The sequence below is a fragment of the Cannabis sativa genome, chromosome 7 (genome assembly GCF_029168945.1).
Source record: "Cannabis sativa cultivar Pink pepper isolate KNU-18-1 chromosome 7, ASM2916894v1, whole genome shotgun sequence".
Lineage (NCBI taxonomy): Eukaryota > Viridiplantae > Streptophyta > Magnoliopsida > Rosales > Cannabaceae > Cannabis > Cannabis sativa.
The window spans coordinates 20,060,655-20,080,546 of NC_083607.1; the positions used below are offsets into that span (position 1 = coordinate 20,060,655).

At 32.5% G+C, this 19,892-nt stretch overlaps 2 protein-coding genes across 2 annotated transcripts; one reads left to right on the forward strand and one right to left on the reverse strand.

The window, feature by feature from the left end:
• The first annotated feature begins 876 nt into the window (after positions 1-876).
• LOC115696436 (uncharacterized) lies at positions 877-1,707 on the forward strand. Its single transcript, XM_030623338.1, has 2 exons — positions 877-1,065; positions 1,153-1,707. The coding sequence occupies exons 1-2, from the start codon at positions 877-879 to the stop codon at positions 1,705-1,707; spliced, it is 744 nt and encodes a 247-aa protein (XP_030479198.1).
• A 743-nt stretch (positions 1,708-2,450) lies between these two features.
• On the reverse strand, positions 2,451-12,280 carry LOC115697310 (homeobox-DDT domain protein RLT1). The gene is made up of 18 exons (XM_030624257.2): positions 11,489-12,280; positions 10,916-11,380; positions 10,436-10,497; positions 9,977-10,333; positions 9,800-9,889; positions 9,539-9,703; positions 9,209-9,431; positions 8,907-9,007; positions 8,687-8,773; positions 8,436-8,588; positions 8,200-8,355; positions 7,658-7,867; positions 6,872-7,549; positions 6,221-6,781; positions 4,884-5,522; positions 4,653-4,757; positions 3,960-4,223; positions 2,451-3,711 (listed from the first exon to the last, which is right to left on the reverse strand). Exons 1-18 carry the CDS (start codon positions 11,634-11,636, stop codon positions 2,950-2,952), a joined length of 5,226 nt encoding a protein of 1,741 aa, XP_030480117.1. The 5' UTR covers positions 11,637-12,280; the 3' UTR covers positions 2,451-2,949.
• Between the last annotated feature and the right edge of the window lie 7,612 nt (positions 12,281-19,892).

The window sequence follows — 19,892 nt, forward strand, 5'->3', positions numbered from 1 at the left end:
AAAATAGCACAGGATTCCTGAAAGTGGTCATCTACTGGAATCCTTATATCCAAATTCTAAAATACTGCATTCTGAACTACAAGTGGCTTGATCCTTCACAAAGAAGGTATGTAGGCAGCTCGGTTAATTAAATGGACTGAGTTCAGCTGCAATTCCAAATTTACCCCAAATTTTCCCCAAATTATTTTAATTATTTAATATCATCGTAATTGGAATCAAAGGGTATTTCCTTTATATGAGAGGATTGTAATTAAGAGATTATTCTTATAATCTTAGATGGGTCGAACTTAAATTAATAAACTCTTATGCTATAAATTCAGCATAGGTGAAATTGTGTTTTGCATTTATTTTTAATATTCTAAATGTGAAATTTTTGCTTAACATGTAGATAATGATTGTTACACATATATTGAACCACCAGATGCTTGGACAGCTTGGAGGGATAATTTAGCTAGAGAAATGTTTGAGTAATGGCAAGGAAATCGACGTTTATAAATCCTATTTTGATAGTTTTAAGTTTTATTACTAATTAAAACTTACTTTTTAAATGCTTCTTAATTTTTGTAAAGAGTTGTAATTGATATTTTTGTATTTACGATGAATTATTTTTTAATTGATCAAGATATATGTTAATGTTTGTTAAAATATCTATTTTACTTTGTTTTATCTTTAGTTCTTGATAATGATTTATTAACTTGTAGGAGATATCATGGAAGCCACTTTTCAATCGATGCCAATTGGTGGAAAAAAACATCAATAGACTTTCATAGAAGATTTTAAAGTTAGTGGAATGTTTGATAGAAATGTGTGTAACAGCGGAAAGTGGAAGGCTGATAATGGTACATTCAAGCCTGTATATCTGCAACAACTTGAAAAATGATGAATGACAAAATTCCAAATTCTGGAATTAAAGCGCAGCCACACATTGACTCTCGTCTCAAGATATTGAAGAGACAATATACGGCAAATTCTGATATGTTGGGACCTTCTACTAGTGGTTTTGGTTGGAGTGAGGAACTCAAATGTGTGGTAGCTGATAAAATTGTGTTTGATGAGTGGGTTAAGGTTAGTTACTATAGAAAAAATTTATTTCATTAATTGTTTAATTAATCATTCATTATTTTTTTAGTTTAATGTTATATAATTTTGTAGAGTCATCCAACTGCAAAAAGATTATTAAACAAGTCATTTCCGTATTATAATGAACTGGCTATAGTATATGGAAAAGATCATGCTACTGGAGATGGTGCAATGGGATTCTCTGAAACACTTGATGAAATTACAGAAAAGATAAATAATGGTTGGAATGATGACTATGATCCCTTTGATACACTTGATGAGATGAATGCTAATGCAAGCATGAATAGCAATATACCATCAAGCCAAACAGCTCGAAAGGCTAAGACAAAATCAAATAGTGGAGATCCATTGGTTGAACTATTTTTTAAGTCAGTGCAAGAATTTAGTACTATGCAAGCTTCTGCAAGTGATTCTATTAGAAAACTTGTTGATTGTTTTCAACATGAAGTTGATGGTACTGCTAGGAGAATGAATCTATATGAAGAGATCAAAAAAGTTGATGGGCTCACAAATTCACAACGACTTAAAATCGAAAAACTTCTAATTTCAAATCAACCCCACATCGATTACTTCTTTACTTTAGAAGAACAATTTAAACTTGATTTCCTCTTAGGGATGTTAGAGTAAGATTGATTTCCTCCTAATGTTAGAGTGGGTTTTATTTTAGCTTTTTTTTTAATAAGAATATTTATTATTAATAAACACAAAAAATGTAATTTTTAAACTTAAATATTTTAGACTATTTTCTTATTTATTAATAAATGCATGGAGATTTGTTCTCATTTTAACTTTTTCTTAAAATTTATTTAAATATAACTTTTATCTATACTTATTCAATTACTTTAATAATTTTACATAAATAAATGTAAAAAATATATATGAATGATATTCATTTAAATTAATCTCAAATAAAATGACATTAATTTTTTTAATTAATTGTATAAATTTTTATGAATATTTATTATGTTTTATATTTAATTAACATAAAAAAGATATAATAGTTACTATTTAATTTTTCTACAATAATATATAAATTTCGTGTGCTCAATCAAACACTATAATCTAATTAAGTGCTCAATCAAACACTATAATTTAATTAACAGTAATCTAATTAAATATTCCCATAGATATTAATAAATTTACAAGTAATCATATTCTCCTTCATAATATTCCCCTTAATCAGATTATTTTAAACCCCTTGTACCAAATGCCCCCCTAAGCTTCACATTCTCTCCAAGTCAGCTATACTCTCTCCAACTCAAACTCACATAAGAAACACCCTATTAAGTGGCATTTAGTGAAAATAAATGAAAACATAACTAGAATAGAAATAACATTCCAATACTATAAAATGAAACCAAACAAACAAATAAAATAAAAGTTGTTTCGTTTCCATTCTCTTCCATTACCTCAAATAAAACACCACCTTATTGTACTGAACGCTCTCTTAAGGAAAGATTTACATGTTCTTTTTTTTAAAAAAAAAAAAAGAAACACCAGAGAAAGAAAAAGCCTTCCATCACGGTTCAATGAATAATATAGAAGAGAGACACCAACCATCCTAACTTTTTTAAGTATAAGGTGATTAACCTTTATTAGATATTTAACTATTGATATTTTCTCTGTTACGTGATTATACAATATGCCTATTTCCTTATCCAATTACAAGTGCAATCTATCCTGGGATCTAATCAACTGACTAAAGAATTAAAAATCGTGAACCAAAAAATTGGAAAAAAAAAAAACAAGGGGAAACTCGCTCAATCTCCCTTCCCTAAATACGAAATTGGCCACTAGGGAGGCTGCACAACAAAAAATCTTATGCAGCAACGGGTTAAGTTGACTGGCAATCACCTGATTATTGACACCTTAATCGCTGTAGTCTTCTGAAGCTGAAAAATCAGAGCCTTCAATATTTTGAGGATGTTGTATTTCATCCGAGCCGTCATCCTCACTCACATCAACATCACCCTCTGAATCTTCTTCAACCTCTGCCATGCCATTATCATCCTCTTCGAAAGCATCTGCATCTGCATCATCCTCATCCTCATCCTCATCCTCATCGCTCTCGTCCATTAGCCCTCCATTCCAATCACTGGCAACACCATTATAACTCACCTCCCAGTTTCCTTGTTCATATTCTTCTTCTTGGGCATTGTCATCGGATTCCATTGCATCTTCACCGATGATGTTATCATCATCCATATAATGATCTGCATCAACCTTTTCATAATTCCAATCTTCACCGAAATTTCTAGTTGATTCTCCTCCACTCTCAGGACTACTGTGAATGTCAACCATATGTACAGGCACTGTCTCCTCAACCACCTTGCTCTCTGGTCTTCTTTTTCGAACAGTCCGGCGACCTCTTCCACCCACTTGTTTAAGTGTTCTTCCTGGCTGCCTTAATCCTTGATTAGAATTTCTCCGGGCCACAGCAGACTTAGAGCCATTAGCCCTTTTCTGCAACTTTTTACCACGTGCTTGATCACGACCCCCTCTCCCACGTTTATAATTATTTTGTAGACTTTTCTGAGAATAGTTCTCTTCTCTCACATATTCATTGTAGTCTAGCTGGTTCAGTTCAATATCTTTATCATTGCTCTGAGGAGTAAACCTCGAAGGAAGCTTCTGTGAAACACAAATAAATTACAAGTTAGCATTGTTCTAAATCGCATAGATATCTCATTAGAATATTTTCGGTGTTGGCAACTTGCCAGACACCACAACATTGAGACTTAATCAAACCCCACATAAGAAATAAGTACATGGCACATGGAAACCGTGCAAAGGAAGACTGACTGTGATTAGAAGAAATCTAGGGTTAATGCAATACTACACAAGCACATTTGGCCCCTTCCAACGGGAGGAACACTCACAATGTATTCTCCAAATTCCTTATCCTCAGCTGGTTCAGGTTTCTCCTCAGGTAGATAGGTTATAGATGCATCAAGCTCAAAAAGTCTCAAAGCCACAGCTGCACAGGTAAGGGGAATCCATGGAAGTATGGAAACCGATCCGTGGTCTGAATAATCATGTAAAGCATTACTTGAACAATTGCGGGACCCCAACAACTCGTCCGTTGCAGCAAAGGTCGATGAAAGAAAGTCTCGCCTTATGCTGCCCTCAAATATAGTCAATATCTGTATCAAGGTAGGTCCATATCAGCACTCAGTAAACAACAAGTTACAATAATCACATAGAAGGGGAAAAAAAAAAGCCATCAGATCTTAATCATAAGATGATTAAACCACAGATGAATTTCTTGTTAAATGAACATTTTGATGAGATTCGAGCAAATTTAATTAGTGAAACTACAGAAGCATCCTGGTCATTAAGTACACAACAATTATTGTTATAACTAACCAAATACATGTACATGACAAGATATATACATTAGAACAATATAGAAAATAGATAATCAAACTGTATGAATTTCACATCAACACTTTAGAGGTGCTCAAGAAGTAAGGGTCACTACCTAGGGATGCATACACCACAATACACTGATCTGTATGAACTCAATACATGAACCATCATAATAAAGCATAAAACTTAAAAGGAAGGTATACCTGTAGAAGTTGTTCACTGGAGAAAGAAGCATTTAAATTCCGACCCCAAGACTTTCGATGGTCTAAGGTCCAGAACGAATGAAGAGCTTCTGGTGGAACTGATGTCTGTAAATTGCATAACGAAAAGAAACGTTAGTAACTAAATACCAATAAGAATTAAGAATAATATCAGCTTGTTATATTAAACATGGAAGTACTTTCAAAAGCTTTGTTATGGTTTTATCATCTCACCTCAACCACGGCTAATAAGGCCTTAAGTAGTCTGCTTCCCAGTGGAAGAGAAGTATCTAAAACATGAATATTCCTAGGATCTGACTTTCTTTCCTCTTTACATTGAATTACGTGTTGTGAGAACTTTAGATCGTTGCTGGTGGTATGAAAAGTTTGATGGCAAGAAACACAATGGGAGTCCTCAAAGTAATAAGAAATGATACAGAAATCACAGATTTCCAAAAGTTGTGCAGACCTCTTTTTCCCATATTTCAGGGCACGAAGTGTTGATGAATTTAAACATTCGTTCCACATCCACTTCTGAAAATCATGATACCTTTTCAAGGCAGCCTTCTTCTCAGAGTCGCTTCTGCCAAGTTCAATTTTGAAAGATGTTGATGTTTCCAAATTATCTGAATCAGAATTCGTACCACAAATGATGCTGCCAGGGCTGTCAAAACCAGTATGGTAATCAGGACTATATTTTGTGCCATCAGTTTCACATTTTACAGCAGTCAGACCTCTGCCTGTAGTACTTGAATACTGGACACTCCTACGAACATTTTCTTTGAAGGATGTCTCAATCTTTTGCAACATTAAGCGCAAATGAGATTCCCTGATTCCACGTGCATCCAAAGACGTCAAAAGGGTATCAAAGGCCTACATGTAAAAGTAAGTCAATAAGTTATAAGGAATGATTGGAACAATCAATCATATCATATGCATTTCTCACATTTTAGCCAAAAAAAAATCTAACGCCAATGAAAAACATATATTCAGCCAATGATAATGACTCAAATATCTTAATTATGGAGGAAAACAAGAAAGATGGATGCTTTTGTGAGAAAATAGAAGATACCAGACATTGAAAGTTAGGAAAAGAAAACACAAAAAAAGAAAAGATGCATGTCAGAACTGTAGTTGAAATATCTGAAAAGATTCAAAGCAAAAACACTATAAAGAAAGGGGGAAAAAAGAAAAAGAAAAGATTCGAAGCAAAAAAGAAAAGGAAAATATAAAAAGAGGTTGTCGATTTTGGTGAATAGGCAAACCCTTGCCCTATGTGAATTTTGTTCTATTGACATTGAATATAATATAATTAACTTCTTCAGCTGCAGAAAAAATATACTACAAGAACCATCTCATTAAATAGATTGACCATAAAATAGGGTTACCAAATCCTCTTCACACTAATTTACATATTACCTAGAAGTTTGGAACATAATATTTTACTTTACACCACATGAAAAATGTAATGTTATCAATGCAAAAATACAAACAAAATATTCTGTCAAAGAATGGTGAGTAACAAACAGAAATATATAACACCAAATTAGAACAAGACAATAAATGCATACCTCTTCAGTGTCAATAATCCTCCAATTTCCATCATGCAATTCAACAAAGACCCTGCCTGAACCTGGATCATTGCTGGAAGCAGACGCAACAAATTGCCAATACCGATTGCGTCTACGATCTTGACCAAGAGGCAAGGACCTGTACACATACATTTCTTCAGCTCTATGGGCAATATAAGATTTCAATTGTGAGCGTGATCTTTTAGATGCAAATGCCAGCTGCTGAGTTAGAAAGTTGTCAGGACCAGTGGAAAATTCATGAGCTACTGAGGCTTTGTCAGCAGGCAAAGTGTTGAGGTCAGTCTGTAAACTATTCAAATCATAAACTGATCTTTGATTTTCTGCAACACTGAGGGACATATCAGTATTTCTATTATCAATATCAGGTAATGGACTTTGACTGCCATCTGCAGCAGACCTTGCAAGGTGCATTTCAGCCTTGCCTCCCACTTGAGATGAGAAATCTACTTTAATTACATTCTCTTCTTTCAGGCGACCTTTGTCAACATGTGCTTCTGCCCACATTTGCTTTTTGAGAGCATTAGCTGCCTCCAAGCGATCCTGCCAAAAACGGGATGTCAAATTCCAGTAAAGCAAATGATGAAATGAACATATATTTTTTTTTTTCAAAAGATGGTCTCAAATCAATACCTCGAGAACAAGCCGGATCGAGTTTCCTTCATTTGCAATACCGATTAGTGTAACAATAGCATCAAGACGCTCCTCCACACTGAGATCAGAGTATTCACCTTCTGTGAGACCATGAATCCAAGATTCACCCGAATTGCTTTCATCAATTTCAATATTTTCTTCATCGGGGGCACTGCCTCTTACATCTTCACTACCAACAAAACACACAGGCGTGGCACTTAGACATTTTGCATCCTGGGAACCACTCAAAGGTACAGATAAAGAATCCTTATCAAACTCAGTTTGCGGAACTAGAGCAACATCATTGCATAAATTATCTTTTCCACTTCCGGAGCAAGTATTTAATTCTTTGTAATCTTCAGTTATTATGTTTACACTAGATGGAGTAGCTAAATCATCAACTTCAGGATCCTCATCAACATCTTCACATTCAGAGTCTTCATCCCTTTCAACCTCATCTACATCTTCGACGGCCAAAAACCCATTTTCAAATACTTGTACTTTCTTTCGAGCAGCTGAAAGTATAGCTTCAGCATCAGCAGGGTCTTTTCTGTAAGCAGCTCGAACACGATATGTTGAAGGTGCTATTCTCTCAAAAAGCTTCGCATCCCTTGTCAAAGCAACTGAAATTGATGCCTCTGGAGTTTTGCTTGTTGTCAGGTCCCTAAGCCCAGATTTCTTAGATCCAAAACAGAAAAGAACAGGAAATCAAATAATTGCCTTGCATTAGACTAAATGCGAGCCAGTTTAATAAACATGATCTGTTAATGTTAATGAAGATCTTACCTGAATTTTTTCTGCTAGCTCCAGCACTGTCAAACCCTTGCTTCCCTCAAGTGAAAGAACATGAAAAGCTGCAAACTTGACAGTTCCAGGAGTCAATCGATGTCTAGATCTTCGTGGAAGTAATAAACCTTTTTCTTGCATGAGGGCAAATGCATTTTCAGCAGCTGAACCACTACGAATAGTAGAAATTACATCTGCACAACTTTTTCCCTGACATTATCAATAACACATATCATGCATCAGTAAAAGCAATGAATGCTAGGCCAAGTGGCGGAGAGAAAACGAGAACTAGCATATTTTTTTCTCTACAGAAGGTTTAACTTCTTCTTCATTGCGTTCATTTATAATTTTGGATGCAAAATATCCTCCTCTACTCATTTTCATCTGTACACATGAAAATATATATTTTTAAGAGTTTGTTCCTAAAAAATTTGGCTCACATTCTATCATGGTTGAGCAGCACAAAGATGCATACCTTTTTTATTTGGAAGATACTCATAAAAAGCGTACTGTGAGAAAGAAAAGCAAAATAGATAGCAAACCTCATCATTATCAGGCAAGTATGACCATGCTATACTCCTCTTCTTCAACTGTGGCCCAAAGCCTGCAGAAAGTGCTAATTGCCGGAATATCTCAGGCCATGTTAACGGATTTAAGTGCCGCTGCCAGTTACGTATATCAAAGCCCCATGTGTACGCCTGAAAGAGAGAATGAACATTAAATTGGTTTTACAATAATCAGTAAAAAGTTGAATGCATAAGCACAGAACAGAAGTTACCCCTTCAACAATCTCTGGATGTCCACCACCAGGATTAGCTGCTCCATTTTGGCTCATTCCTAATCCACTAGAAGGTGTCCTAGCAACATCTTCAATATCTTTTATTATCAGCTTCAAGAGAGAAACATGAATCTCACCTAATAACCTTGAATCCTGATAGCACAATAGTCCAATATCAGAAAAGAAAAATGGCAGAAGGAAAGATGAAATTGCCAAACAAATAAACCAAACCATAAATGCAAGTGACTTACATAGTCATGAAAAGATTGAACAAACTCGTCAATAGTAAAAGGCCATAACCCAAGAACATCGGCAAAAGTAATTAAAAATCTCCAAACCTAAAAGAGACAACGACAACATTTAAACATTAAAATTAATAAATGAAAACTTAGGAATACCACTTGATGACTTTCCAATGCAAGAAGGATGGGATCACCTAAAGTTTGGAGGGAGAAACATATAAGAACATACCATTAGAAGGTTGCCAATATTCTTCTCTGAATTGGTCCATGGCTGAATTGCAAATGGTCTTTTCAACTGCACAGACTTGGGTGGGAAAGCAACCAAAAAATCTAAGCGCAACAGAGTGCAGAAGAATTACCGTTAGACAAAATAGATTTTGACAGTAGATATAACAAAAGTGGAAAAGGAGGCCAAATAATGATGATCCATAAATGATGAATAATAAACTACCCAAGATTAAGCTCCGACAGTCATGAAGATTCAAACAGCTTTAAATTTACAAAAAATTCTACAAAGCAAAGCAAGTCTACCTCTGAGTGATTCAAGACTTTGCAAAGTGTCATGATCAAGAGAGACTATGGAGGGTAACCCCTTTTGTGCAGCTGCTATCTCCATCAACTCAAGTTGTTCATCCTCAATCAGCTCCATTGACTCTCTAGCAATTCTACGTGCAGTAGCTTTCTCAAGGGCAGCTTTGCGTCTCACTGCCTCTTTCTCTTTGCGAAGCTCTTCTCTCTGCCTCTTCTTCTCCAACTTCAAATATATTCATAAAACAAAGAATACCAAAAAGAAAGAGTAGAAAATTATCACCTGTCCCAAACAAAAATAAGAATAAGAAGCACTAAAGGCTCCTTACTTACTCTCAAACACTCTTTTTGCAAAAACTTTTCTCTTCGTTCCATTTCACGCTTTTGTTCACGTTTTGATCTCTCCTCCTCGCGCTGCTTCTCACGCATCAACCTCTCTTCCTCCTTCCGCCTTTCACGATTTTGCCTTTCCATTTCTTTCCTCAATCGTTCCTCATGCTAAAGACAGAATGTTCAAATATCAGTACAAAAAGCTCTAGTCGCATATAATAAACATCAACCCACCCACCCACCCAAAAAAAAACAAAGGTATACCTTTCTCCTTAGATTTTCTTGTTTCTCAAGCTCTTTTCTCATCCGAATCTCCTGAATTTCAGCTTCTTTTGTAATTCTAGCTTCTTCCAACTGCAAAAGGTCAATAATAATATGATCAATCCTTATAGGAAAGATACACCATACCATACATTAACATACCCACAACACTTTGCATACCTTGCGTTTTCTCTCCAACCTTAAAACAGCTTCATTAGGACAAATTTGTCCATCAGGTAACATATAATTATTTTCTGGTGAAATAATTGGGTTATCACTGATATGAGGATTCACTCTAATATTTGTGAAAGAATCCTTTGGCAGACTGGTATCATCAACAGATGGTGAAGGGAAGGGAATTATTTGTTTGTCTGGTCCAGATGAATGGCGAACACGAGAACCATGACCTTGAGACCTGGGTAGCTGTTCATTTCCCGAATTATGAATATGAGATTGGGAAACTTGTCCATAGGCATCATTATGGCCACTGCTTGGATCAGGAAGAAAAGCATATTCGTGGACAGCTCTTGGAGTAGCCTGAAATTACCCTCAAATTAGTTACCTGGGAAAACATATTTGATACATATGGGTGCATGTTAATCAAGACAACATAAAACACACAGAAGAAAAGGAACAAACTTTATTTGATTTGGCATATGATTTTCCCTCGTATCTATGACCAGACCGCTTATGCTCAGCAACTGCACAAAATTACAGGACAAATCAGCATCCGTAAATAAATGATATGAAAATAGAGCAGGCATACAGCTTTCGCAATTGGTCTGATTTTATAGCTGGTAACATTGGACAGAAAGTAGAAACTGATATTTCTCAACATTGACCAAGTGTCAAACAATGCTAAACTAAGCAACAAGCACAAACTAAGCGCATTTAGAAAGTTTTGGGTATTATCACATTTTGATTTACATCAATCAAAATGCCTATGCTTTTGCCATTAAGTAATATTAAGCTTGAAAGAAGTCCAAAATTTATTAACACTTCCACCTAAACTTCCAAGTCTCAAAAAGATATTAACAATAAACTAATAATCACATTTAAGGATTATATACAGTCACAACATCAAGCAATTAAATACAACAAAATCTGTAGTATTAATACCTATAGGTGCACCAAATGCATCCGGCGGCAATGAATCAAACTCTATCCCAAGAATCGGGCCATCTTCCCTCAATGGCTCACCCACTTGTTCCTCCACAATAGCAATAGCTCTAAGCTCCATCTTAGACTGTCTCGGCTCATAGTACCTCCTTCCTATTGGAGGCATGTCATCACCCAAGCTCCTCGAGGCCACATTCCTTAACTCAGCAGAAGGACCAAATGGGCTGGACCCGGAGCCCGAACCCGACCCATAATCACTACCCAGTTCGGCTCCGACTCTCAACTCATCAATAGGAGGAGATTCCGGCATAGCTGCTACCACCATCTTCTTCTGTTTTTTAGCGGGTCCTCCATCCTTTTTGTCCTTCAACCTTCTGTGACAAAACCACATCTGTAATTGCCGATCAGTAAGGGCTAATTTCTTCGAAAGCTCGGCTCTGATCGTCTCCGACGGGTAAGCCTCCACTGATCAAAATCCCAAATATCAAATTTATTCAAAAAAACTTGAAATAAATAAAAACAAAATTAGAAAAATCCCAAAAAAGAAATAAACTTGCAAAAATTTATACATACAAGCATAAGCCTTTTCTAGGGTTTCAAGCTGAAAAGGAGTCTTCATCTGACGCTTAGGTTTGCTCTGTCCTTCATTAGAGCTATTGATCTTGTTATTAACATTATGATCATTCTTAATCTGGTTTTCTTCTTCTGAGGCAGCCTCCATTGGAGAAGACGATCAAGATCTGAGAGACGAAAGAACTAGGGTTTGGGGAAGAAGAAAAAGAGAAAGGAATCTGATTTGTTGTTTTCTTTTCTTTTCTTTTAACCCAAAAACACCGTAATAGTCAAGGAACAAAAAGGGTGAGGCTTAGAATTATCATCATAAAATTATCAACGAATAAAAGTACCAATTTTTAACAACATTCAATAAACTAATTAAACTAAAACAATAAATGCCAACCCAACCAAAAAAGAAAAGTTCGAGTTTTTCTGATGAGATTGGTACGAAAAAGAATAATAATAATATTAATAATAATCTTATTTTCCTTGAATAAAAGAATTTCAAGACATAAAAAATCCAACAGTCCCTCCTCGCTCTTCTAATTCCAACTTTCATAATTATAATTATTAATTTTTGTTTTTGTTTTTGCTTTTGAATTTTATTAATTTTTTTTGTTTTGTTTTGGAGTATTTAAATGAATGGGTGTGATTATGTCAAACATGTGCGAATTGATGAGATGTAAGTTTAATAGGATTGAGAAAGAACCCCAACACCCAAAATTTGATTTATATATTTTTTTTAATAAATAAAAAAAATCTTTCAATTTTGTTTTTTGGTTTTTTAGTTTTTACTTTTTGTTTCCAGGTCAGAAGTTGAATATGTTCGTGTTGTGTTTTTAATTTTGAAGAACTTTTTTATTTTTTTATTTATATTTATATTTATTTATTTTTGTTTATCCCAAGTCAGCGTAGTCTATGTTTGGGGAGGCTTTTCGTTTGTGGTTGATGTTGGGTTTTGTTCGTCCGGATCTTTGGGTTCGATGATCGAGAAACATTTCTAGTTTGTGTTGTTTCTGGGCGTATGGCCCCACCTTGGGCTGGACTTTTATACTTTTCTTTCCATTTCGATTGCTTTCTTTTAATTTTTTTTTTAAGAAATTATGTAGAATGTGGACTTTCTTTTTAGCTTTGATAAATATACGAAAATTTACGTGGTATATTAATTTTTATTATTTTTTTATAAAAATATTACTAATCGGTATTTTTTATTATTTTTTTTTTTTTTTGTATATTTTTGTAAGTTTCATGCTGCAATATACTGTGTTTATTCTTTAGTTTTTTTTATTTGTTTTAGTGTTGTTTTACGGTTGTTTTTTATAATTTATTTTTTTAACATCGATTTCACTTTTCTTGTTCCATCTTGCTAGAATTAATGATTGTTTTCTGGGTGTTCTCGTAGTGCTGTAGTGATTCTGTTCGTGAGTATGGAAGATGGAAGATATAAAATACGTTTCTTCTTCCTTCTCTATAGTTATTTTGTGGTTATTTTTTTATTTTGGTTCTCCTAAAAATACATTTGACGAGCTCACTAAAAAAAAAGTTTTGAGGTGTGTGGTTCTTTTATATTTTTCTAAGTGATTATATCTGCTTATTGTTTTACATTTGTTTTTATGTTGTTTTAGTAGTTTTTTTGTTCTGATTTTTTAAGATTGGGCTTGCAAATATAACTGCTATTGCATTGGGTATTGAGGTTGTGCATAATATTTTTTAGTTTTTTAATCATGTTTTTCTTTCTTTTGTTTGATTTGTTTTAGTGTTGTTTTACAGTTGTTTTGTCATGATTATTTATTTGACGTCGATTTCACTTTTTTTTTCTCAATCTCACCGGAATTAATGGTTGTTTTCCGATTGTTCTGGTATTCCTGTGGTGGTTCTGTCTGTGGATGTGGAAGATGGAGGCCTCATTTTTTTTGTGTTTACAATATAAAAGAAAAATAAAATTGGCCAAGATAGTATAAAAGTATTTTATGTCGTGTGACAGTATTTTTGTAAAGATTGAGACAAAAGTCAGTATTTTTGTAAGTTTCTCTAAATATACAGAAACTAGTAAACATCCCGCCTTTCGCAGAGGATGTATAAAATATTTTAAATTAAATATAAAAAAAATTATGTATTATAATTAATATAATTACTTAATAAAATTATATTAAAATTTTAACTTTTCTTATTAAAAAATTTGTGACGTAAATACTTAAAATATAAATTCATTGCTAATAAATACCAAAATTCAAAAAATAGTAGCATAAATCTTTAAATTTCTAAACCTAAAAGTTTTATAATTTTATTAGTACTCAATTTAATGGTTTTGAACAGAGACCAAGCCAAAGAATAAGAAAAAGACAAATTTGAGTTTGGGTTTGATTTATTTATGGTTTAATTTTTATTTTGATGTGTGTGTGTTAAGTTCTGGGTTCGAATTTTATTGTGTGTTTTTTTAATGTTTGAGTTTTAGTATTTTATTGGGGTTCTACTGTTTGTGTTTATGATATCTGTTTTTTATTTATTTATTTATTTATTTTTATAGATTTTGAGAATTTAAAATTTAATGTTGTTTTCATTAATTATTGGGATTGAGGGTTAGATTTTTCATACGGGAATTAAAGTTTGTCTTTTTCGTTTCATTGATTGAAAAATATTAGTAGAATGTTTATGGAATGAAAATTTTGAATATATTAAAACAGAATTAAAAGATAGCATTTGAATTGAGAATCAAAGTTTATTATTAATCTCCTTAAAAAAAAATTATTATTAATTTATAAAAATAATATGGCTGGAAGAAGATGGAAAAAATAATTTTTATTTCATTTAATATGTATATAAAGTTTTTTCTTTTTTGAATAATATGAATTTATTTTAATTAATTTTTATTTTTTAAAATTATTTTTTCTAAAAGAATTATTAGTTTGACCAATATTATATTTATATATGACACTTTATTGATCAACTAACAGAACGTTAAATTGGGTGTTAAGTTTAAAAATTTGAGGATATCAATAGAAACTACAATGATGATATCAACTTTATATGATCGGGATATAAAAATAATACATTATGAAAAAGTTTGATTCATAATCTCACACTTGTTTCTTCTACGTAATCTCACACTTGTTTTTTTTTTTTTTGGTTCAATTCATAATGTTTGATTCATAGTAAATTCCTTCTATAAAAAAAAAAAGCACTTTTCCTATATTATGCAGAGTAAAAAAAAACTTCACACATATATATAGTTATGAATACGTATATATAAATAATTTAATAATTATTTAATTTACTATTATTAATTTAGTTTATATTTATTATTATGTGTTTTTTATAAAAAAAAAATAATTAATTTATGATAGATATTTTTATAGAAAATTTATTAAAATAATAGTAAAATATTAATTTGTAAATTTATGCTCTAATAAAATATTAAAAATGAGAGAATTAAGGAGAAAAAAGAAAAATAGCTTTGGAGAGACCATGTCACCGCCTCATTCCTCTCTTAAACTTCACACATATATAGTTATGAATACGTATATATATAAATAATTTAATAATTATTTAATTTAATATTATTAATTTAGTTTATATTTATTATTATGTGCTTTTTTAAAAAAATAATTAATTTATGATAGATATTTTTATAGAAAAATTATTAAAATAATAGTAAAATATTAATTTGTAAATTTATGCTCAAATAAAATATTAAAAAATGAGCGAACTAAGGAGAAAAAAGAAAACAAGCTTTGTAGAAATTTTAGAGTGTCATGTCACCGCCTCCCTTTGTATATATTGATTAATTGATGATTAGAATTTTATTTAATTTATGATTTTTTTTTAATTTAAGTTTTTTTTTTAGTTTGATAAATATAGATAAATTAGAAGTTTATTTAGTTTATGGTTTTTTTAATTTAAATTAGTTGTGTAGAATTATATTTTTATGAAACAAAATCATATTTTATTTGTTAATTTATTCTATAGAGATTTGTATTATTTTTTAGAAAAAATTATTATTTAATCTTAATTATTAATATTAAATTTGTAATTTAATAAATATATATTTGTGTTTTGCAATATTTTCATATTAGCTTTGTTGACCTCACTTTTAGCCAACGACAGTGAGTCTAGTTTGATAAGCGACAAGTAGTTTATAACGATTGAAAGATAATAAAGCAATACAAAGAGATAGGAATTTTATAGAGGTTCAGCCCCGAACAGTTCGGTAATAGTCTAATCCTCGTTATTTGTATTAACTCAAGAACAAGGAGAAAAGTTCCTTTTCTTATAACTCTTACAACAGTATCTCTGAATATGAATTCTTAGATAATATCTCTCAAGTAAAATCTCTCGACCCTTTGCCCAGTAAACATGTTGTTGGGTTTTATGCCCTAAATAAAACTCATTTCAATATAATCAGATTTACTTATTAATATAGATCAGAAATAACATTTAATGTTGCATGGTTCACATGATTTATTTCATGATTATATGTACATAATGTATAAATTCATCTGAAACCCTTTTCACATACTTGATCCTGTTTATTGTGTCGTCAACACTTTGGAAAGTAAACATGACTATGTGAATAAAGTTTCCTAGATTTATCAGACATAGGGTTTTACTGATATGATAATCTACAACAGAGTTTACTTGCATTTGGAGAAATGTTATGTTCTTTCCAGAGCATTGGTTAAAGTAAAGCTCAGGTTGGGTGCATGGAGTATGCATCGGAAGGGACCGATATTGAACTTTGACTTAGATTTATTAAACTTACCGTAATATCTATTCAAGTCAATATCGTCTAGTTGATCTTAGATCAAATGATCTTAATCCTGTTATGATTAGGCTCAATATCAAGAGGCTATTCGTGTTCTTTGATTTGTTAGTTAAGCCTACTTTTGGGTCAGGGTGATACGTACATTTTGGGAACACGGTAGTGCAATTGAGTGGGAGCGCTAACATAAACATAGAATCTATAGCTTCTATCTAGGGAATAGTAAGTAAAGGATGATCTCCTTCGAGCTTGACCGAACGAATATAAATGGTGGAGTACTCATTTCACATAAGCTGAAATATCATTTATACAGGGTTAAGTGTTTTAAGGATAAAATACATTGTAGGGTGTAACGGTAATCTAATCCCTTTACAGTGTAGATCATTCATATAGAGGATCATTGATCAAATTAGGATTATAACAATGGATAACTTATGATGTGTCTATATGGTGGAACATATAGAGCATTCTATATACTGAGAGTGCAATTCTAAGTTCTATGCGTGGATTCAACGAAGAATTAATAAGTCAGTGAATTTAAATTATAAATTCTTGATCTGCTTATTGGAAGCTCGGTTATATAGACCCATGGTCCCCCCACTAGTTGAGATAATATTGCTTGTAAGACTCATATAATTGGTTTTGATTAATCAATTATAATTCTCAATTTAGACTATGTCTATTTGTGAATTTTTCACTAAGTAAGAGCGAAATTGTAAAGAAAGAGTTTTAGGGGCATATTTGTTAATTATGATACTTTGTATGGTTCAATTAATAAATATGATAAATGACAATATTATTTAATAATTATTTATAGTTATTAAATAGTTAGAATTGGCATTTAAATGGTTGAATTAGAAAATTGGCGTTTTTGAGAAAATCAGATACAAAAATTATAAAACTGCAAAATTGCAAAAAGTGAGGCCCAAATCCATATTGTGTAGGGCCGGCCGCTTTTATAGCATTTATCATCTGATATTTTCATTATTTTAATGCCAAATAATTCAAACCTAACCCTAGTGGAATGCTATAAATAGATACTGAAGGCTTTAGGAAATTTACACTTAACTTTCACACTTTTCATTCAGAAAAACCTGAGCCTTCTCTCTCTATACCTGGCCGCCCACTCTCTCTCTCTCTCTTCTTCCTTGAGATTTCGAAATACTTAGTGATTAGAGTAGTGCCCACACACAGCAAGTGATACCTCAATCATAGTGAGGAATATCGTGAAGAAAGACTTTCAGCAAGAAGGAGTTTCAGCATTAAAGAAGGAGAGGAAAAGATCTAGGTTCAGACATTGATAATACTCTGCTATAGAAAGGAATCAAGGGCTAGATATCTGAACGGAAGGAGTCATATTATTCCGCTGCACCCAATGTAAGGTTTCTAATACTTTATATGTGTTTATTTCATAATCGTTTTAGAAGTTCATATTTAGGGTGTTAATAAACATACTTGTGTTGGAAATTATTTTACCAGGATCTTAGATCTACTCACAAGTATGTTGATTAACACCTTAAATATGAACTTTTTAAAACGATAAAATAAACACATATAAAGTTTAGGAAACCTTACATTGGGTGCAACGGAATTAAATGACTCCTTCCGTTTAGATCTCTAACCCTTGTATCCTTTCTGTCGCAGAGTATTATCAAGATCTGAACCTGGATCTCTTTCTTTGAATCTTTGATGCTGAAACTCCTTTTGCTGAAAAATCTTTCTTCACGATCTTCCTCACTATGATTGAGGTATTACTTGCTGTGTGTGGGCACTACTCTAATCACTAAGGGGTTTCGAAATATTAAGGAAGAAGAGAGAGAGAGAGAGTGGCGACCAAAGGTAGAGAGAGAGGCTCAGGTTTTTCTGAATGAAAAGTGTAATTTTCCTGAAGCCTTCACTATCTATTTATAGCATTCCACTAGGGTTAGGTTTGAATTATTTGACATTAAAATAATGAAAATATCAGAGGATAATAGCTAAAAAGTGGTCGGCCATGGCTTATTGGATTTGGGCCTCACTTTTTGCAATTTTGCAGTTTTATCACTTTTGTATCTGATTTTCTCAAAAACGCCAATTTTCTAATTCAACCATTTAAATGTCAATTCTAACTATTTAATAACTATAAATAATTATTAAATAATATTGTCATTTATCATATTTATTAATTGAACCATACAAAGTATCATAATTAACAAATATGCCCCTAATAACTCTTTCTTTACAATTTTGCCTTTACTTAGTGAAAATTTCACAAATAGACATAGTCTAATTTGAGAATTATAATTGATTAATCAAAACCAATTACATGAGTCTTACAAGCAATATTATCTCAACTAGTGCGGGGACCATGAGTCTATATAACCGAGCTTCCAATAAGTAGATCAAGAATTTATCACTAAAATTCACTAACTTATTAATTCTTCGTTGAATCCACGCATAGAACTCAGAATTGCACTCTCAGTATATAGAATGCTCTATATGTTCCACCATATAGACACATCATTAGTTATCCATTGTTATAATCCTAATTTGATCAATGATCCTATATATGAATGATCTACACTGTAAAGGGATTAGATTACCGTTGCACCCTACTATGTATTTTATCCTTAAAACACTTGACCCCGTATAAATGATATTTCAGCTTATGTGAAATGAGTATTCCACCATTTATGTTTGTTTGGTCAAGCTCGAAGGAGATCATCCTTTACTTACTATTCGCCAGATAGAAGCTATAGATTCCATGTTTATGTTAGCGCTCCCACTCAATTGTACTACTATGTTCCCAAAACGTACGTATCACCCTAACCTAAAAGTAGGCTTAACTAACAAATCATAGAACACGAATAGCCTTTCAAGATTGAGCCTAATCATAACAGGATTAAGAACATTTGATCTAGGATCAACTAGGCAATATTGACTTGAATAGATTTTACGGTAAGTTTAATAAATCTAAGTCAAAGTTCAATATCGGTCCCTTCCGATACATACTCCATGCATCCAACCTGAGCTTTACTTTAACCAATGTTCTGGAAAGAACATAGCATTTCTCCAAATGCAAGTAAACTCTTGTTGTATATTATCATATCAGTAAAACCATGTGTCTAATAAATCTAGGAAACTTTATTCACATAGTCATGTTTACTTTCCAAAGTGATGACAACACAATAAACAGGATCAAGTATGTGAAAAGGGTTTAAGATGAATTTATAAATCAAATAGACAAGCAATTGATAAAGTGAACCAAAACATACACAAATGAATGAAAAATACTTCTGTTTCTTTATTGATGTTGAATAAAATAGATTACATTGAAATGGAGTTTTATTTAGGGCATAAAACCCAACAACTTGTGAGTAGATCTAAGATCCTGGTAAAATAATTTCCAACACATGCATCACTATTTATAGGGCTATGAGCTTGGAGAGGAAGTATTTCCCTTCTCGTTACAATAGATATAAGCAGAAAGATTGCATAATAAATACAGAATACACTAATCGTGGGATTTGGACAGCTTGTCATTTCTCTGCAATCTAATTCCCAAGTTATGGAGATTTCCTTGATGACTTATGATGCGAACGCTGAATTCGCTAAGTGTTGGTCGCTCTGCGCGGATTGCTGATTACGTTGCCTCGAGCATGCATATGAGGTATCATGTTCGGA

Excerpts from the sequence above, each read along its gene's own strand:
- LOC115697310 (XM_030624257.2), bottom strand. The coding sequence starts at position 11,636 with ATGGAGGCTGCCTCAGAAGAAGAAAACCAGATTAAGAATGATCATAAT. Across the intron at positions 11,381-11,488 it reads CCTAGAAAAGGCTTATGCTT|TGGAGGCTTACCCGTCGGAG; the intron begins GTATGTATAAAT and ends GATTTTGATCAG. Across the intron at positions 5,523-6,220 it reads GGATTATTGACACTGAAGAG|GCCTTTGATACCCTTTTGAC; the intron begins GTATGCATTTAT and ends TTTTACATGTAG.
- LOC115696436 (XM_030623338.1), top strand. The coding sequence starts at position 877 with ATGATGAATGACAAAATTCCAAATTCTGGAATTAAAGCGCAGCCACAC. Across the intron at positions 1,066-1,152 it reads TGTTTGATGAGTGGGTTAAG|AGTCATCCAACTGCAAAAAG; the intron begins GTTAGTTACTAT and ends ATAATTTTGTAG.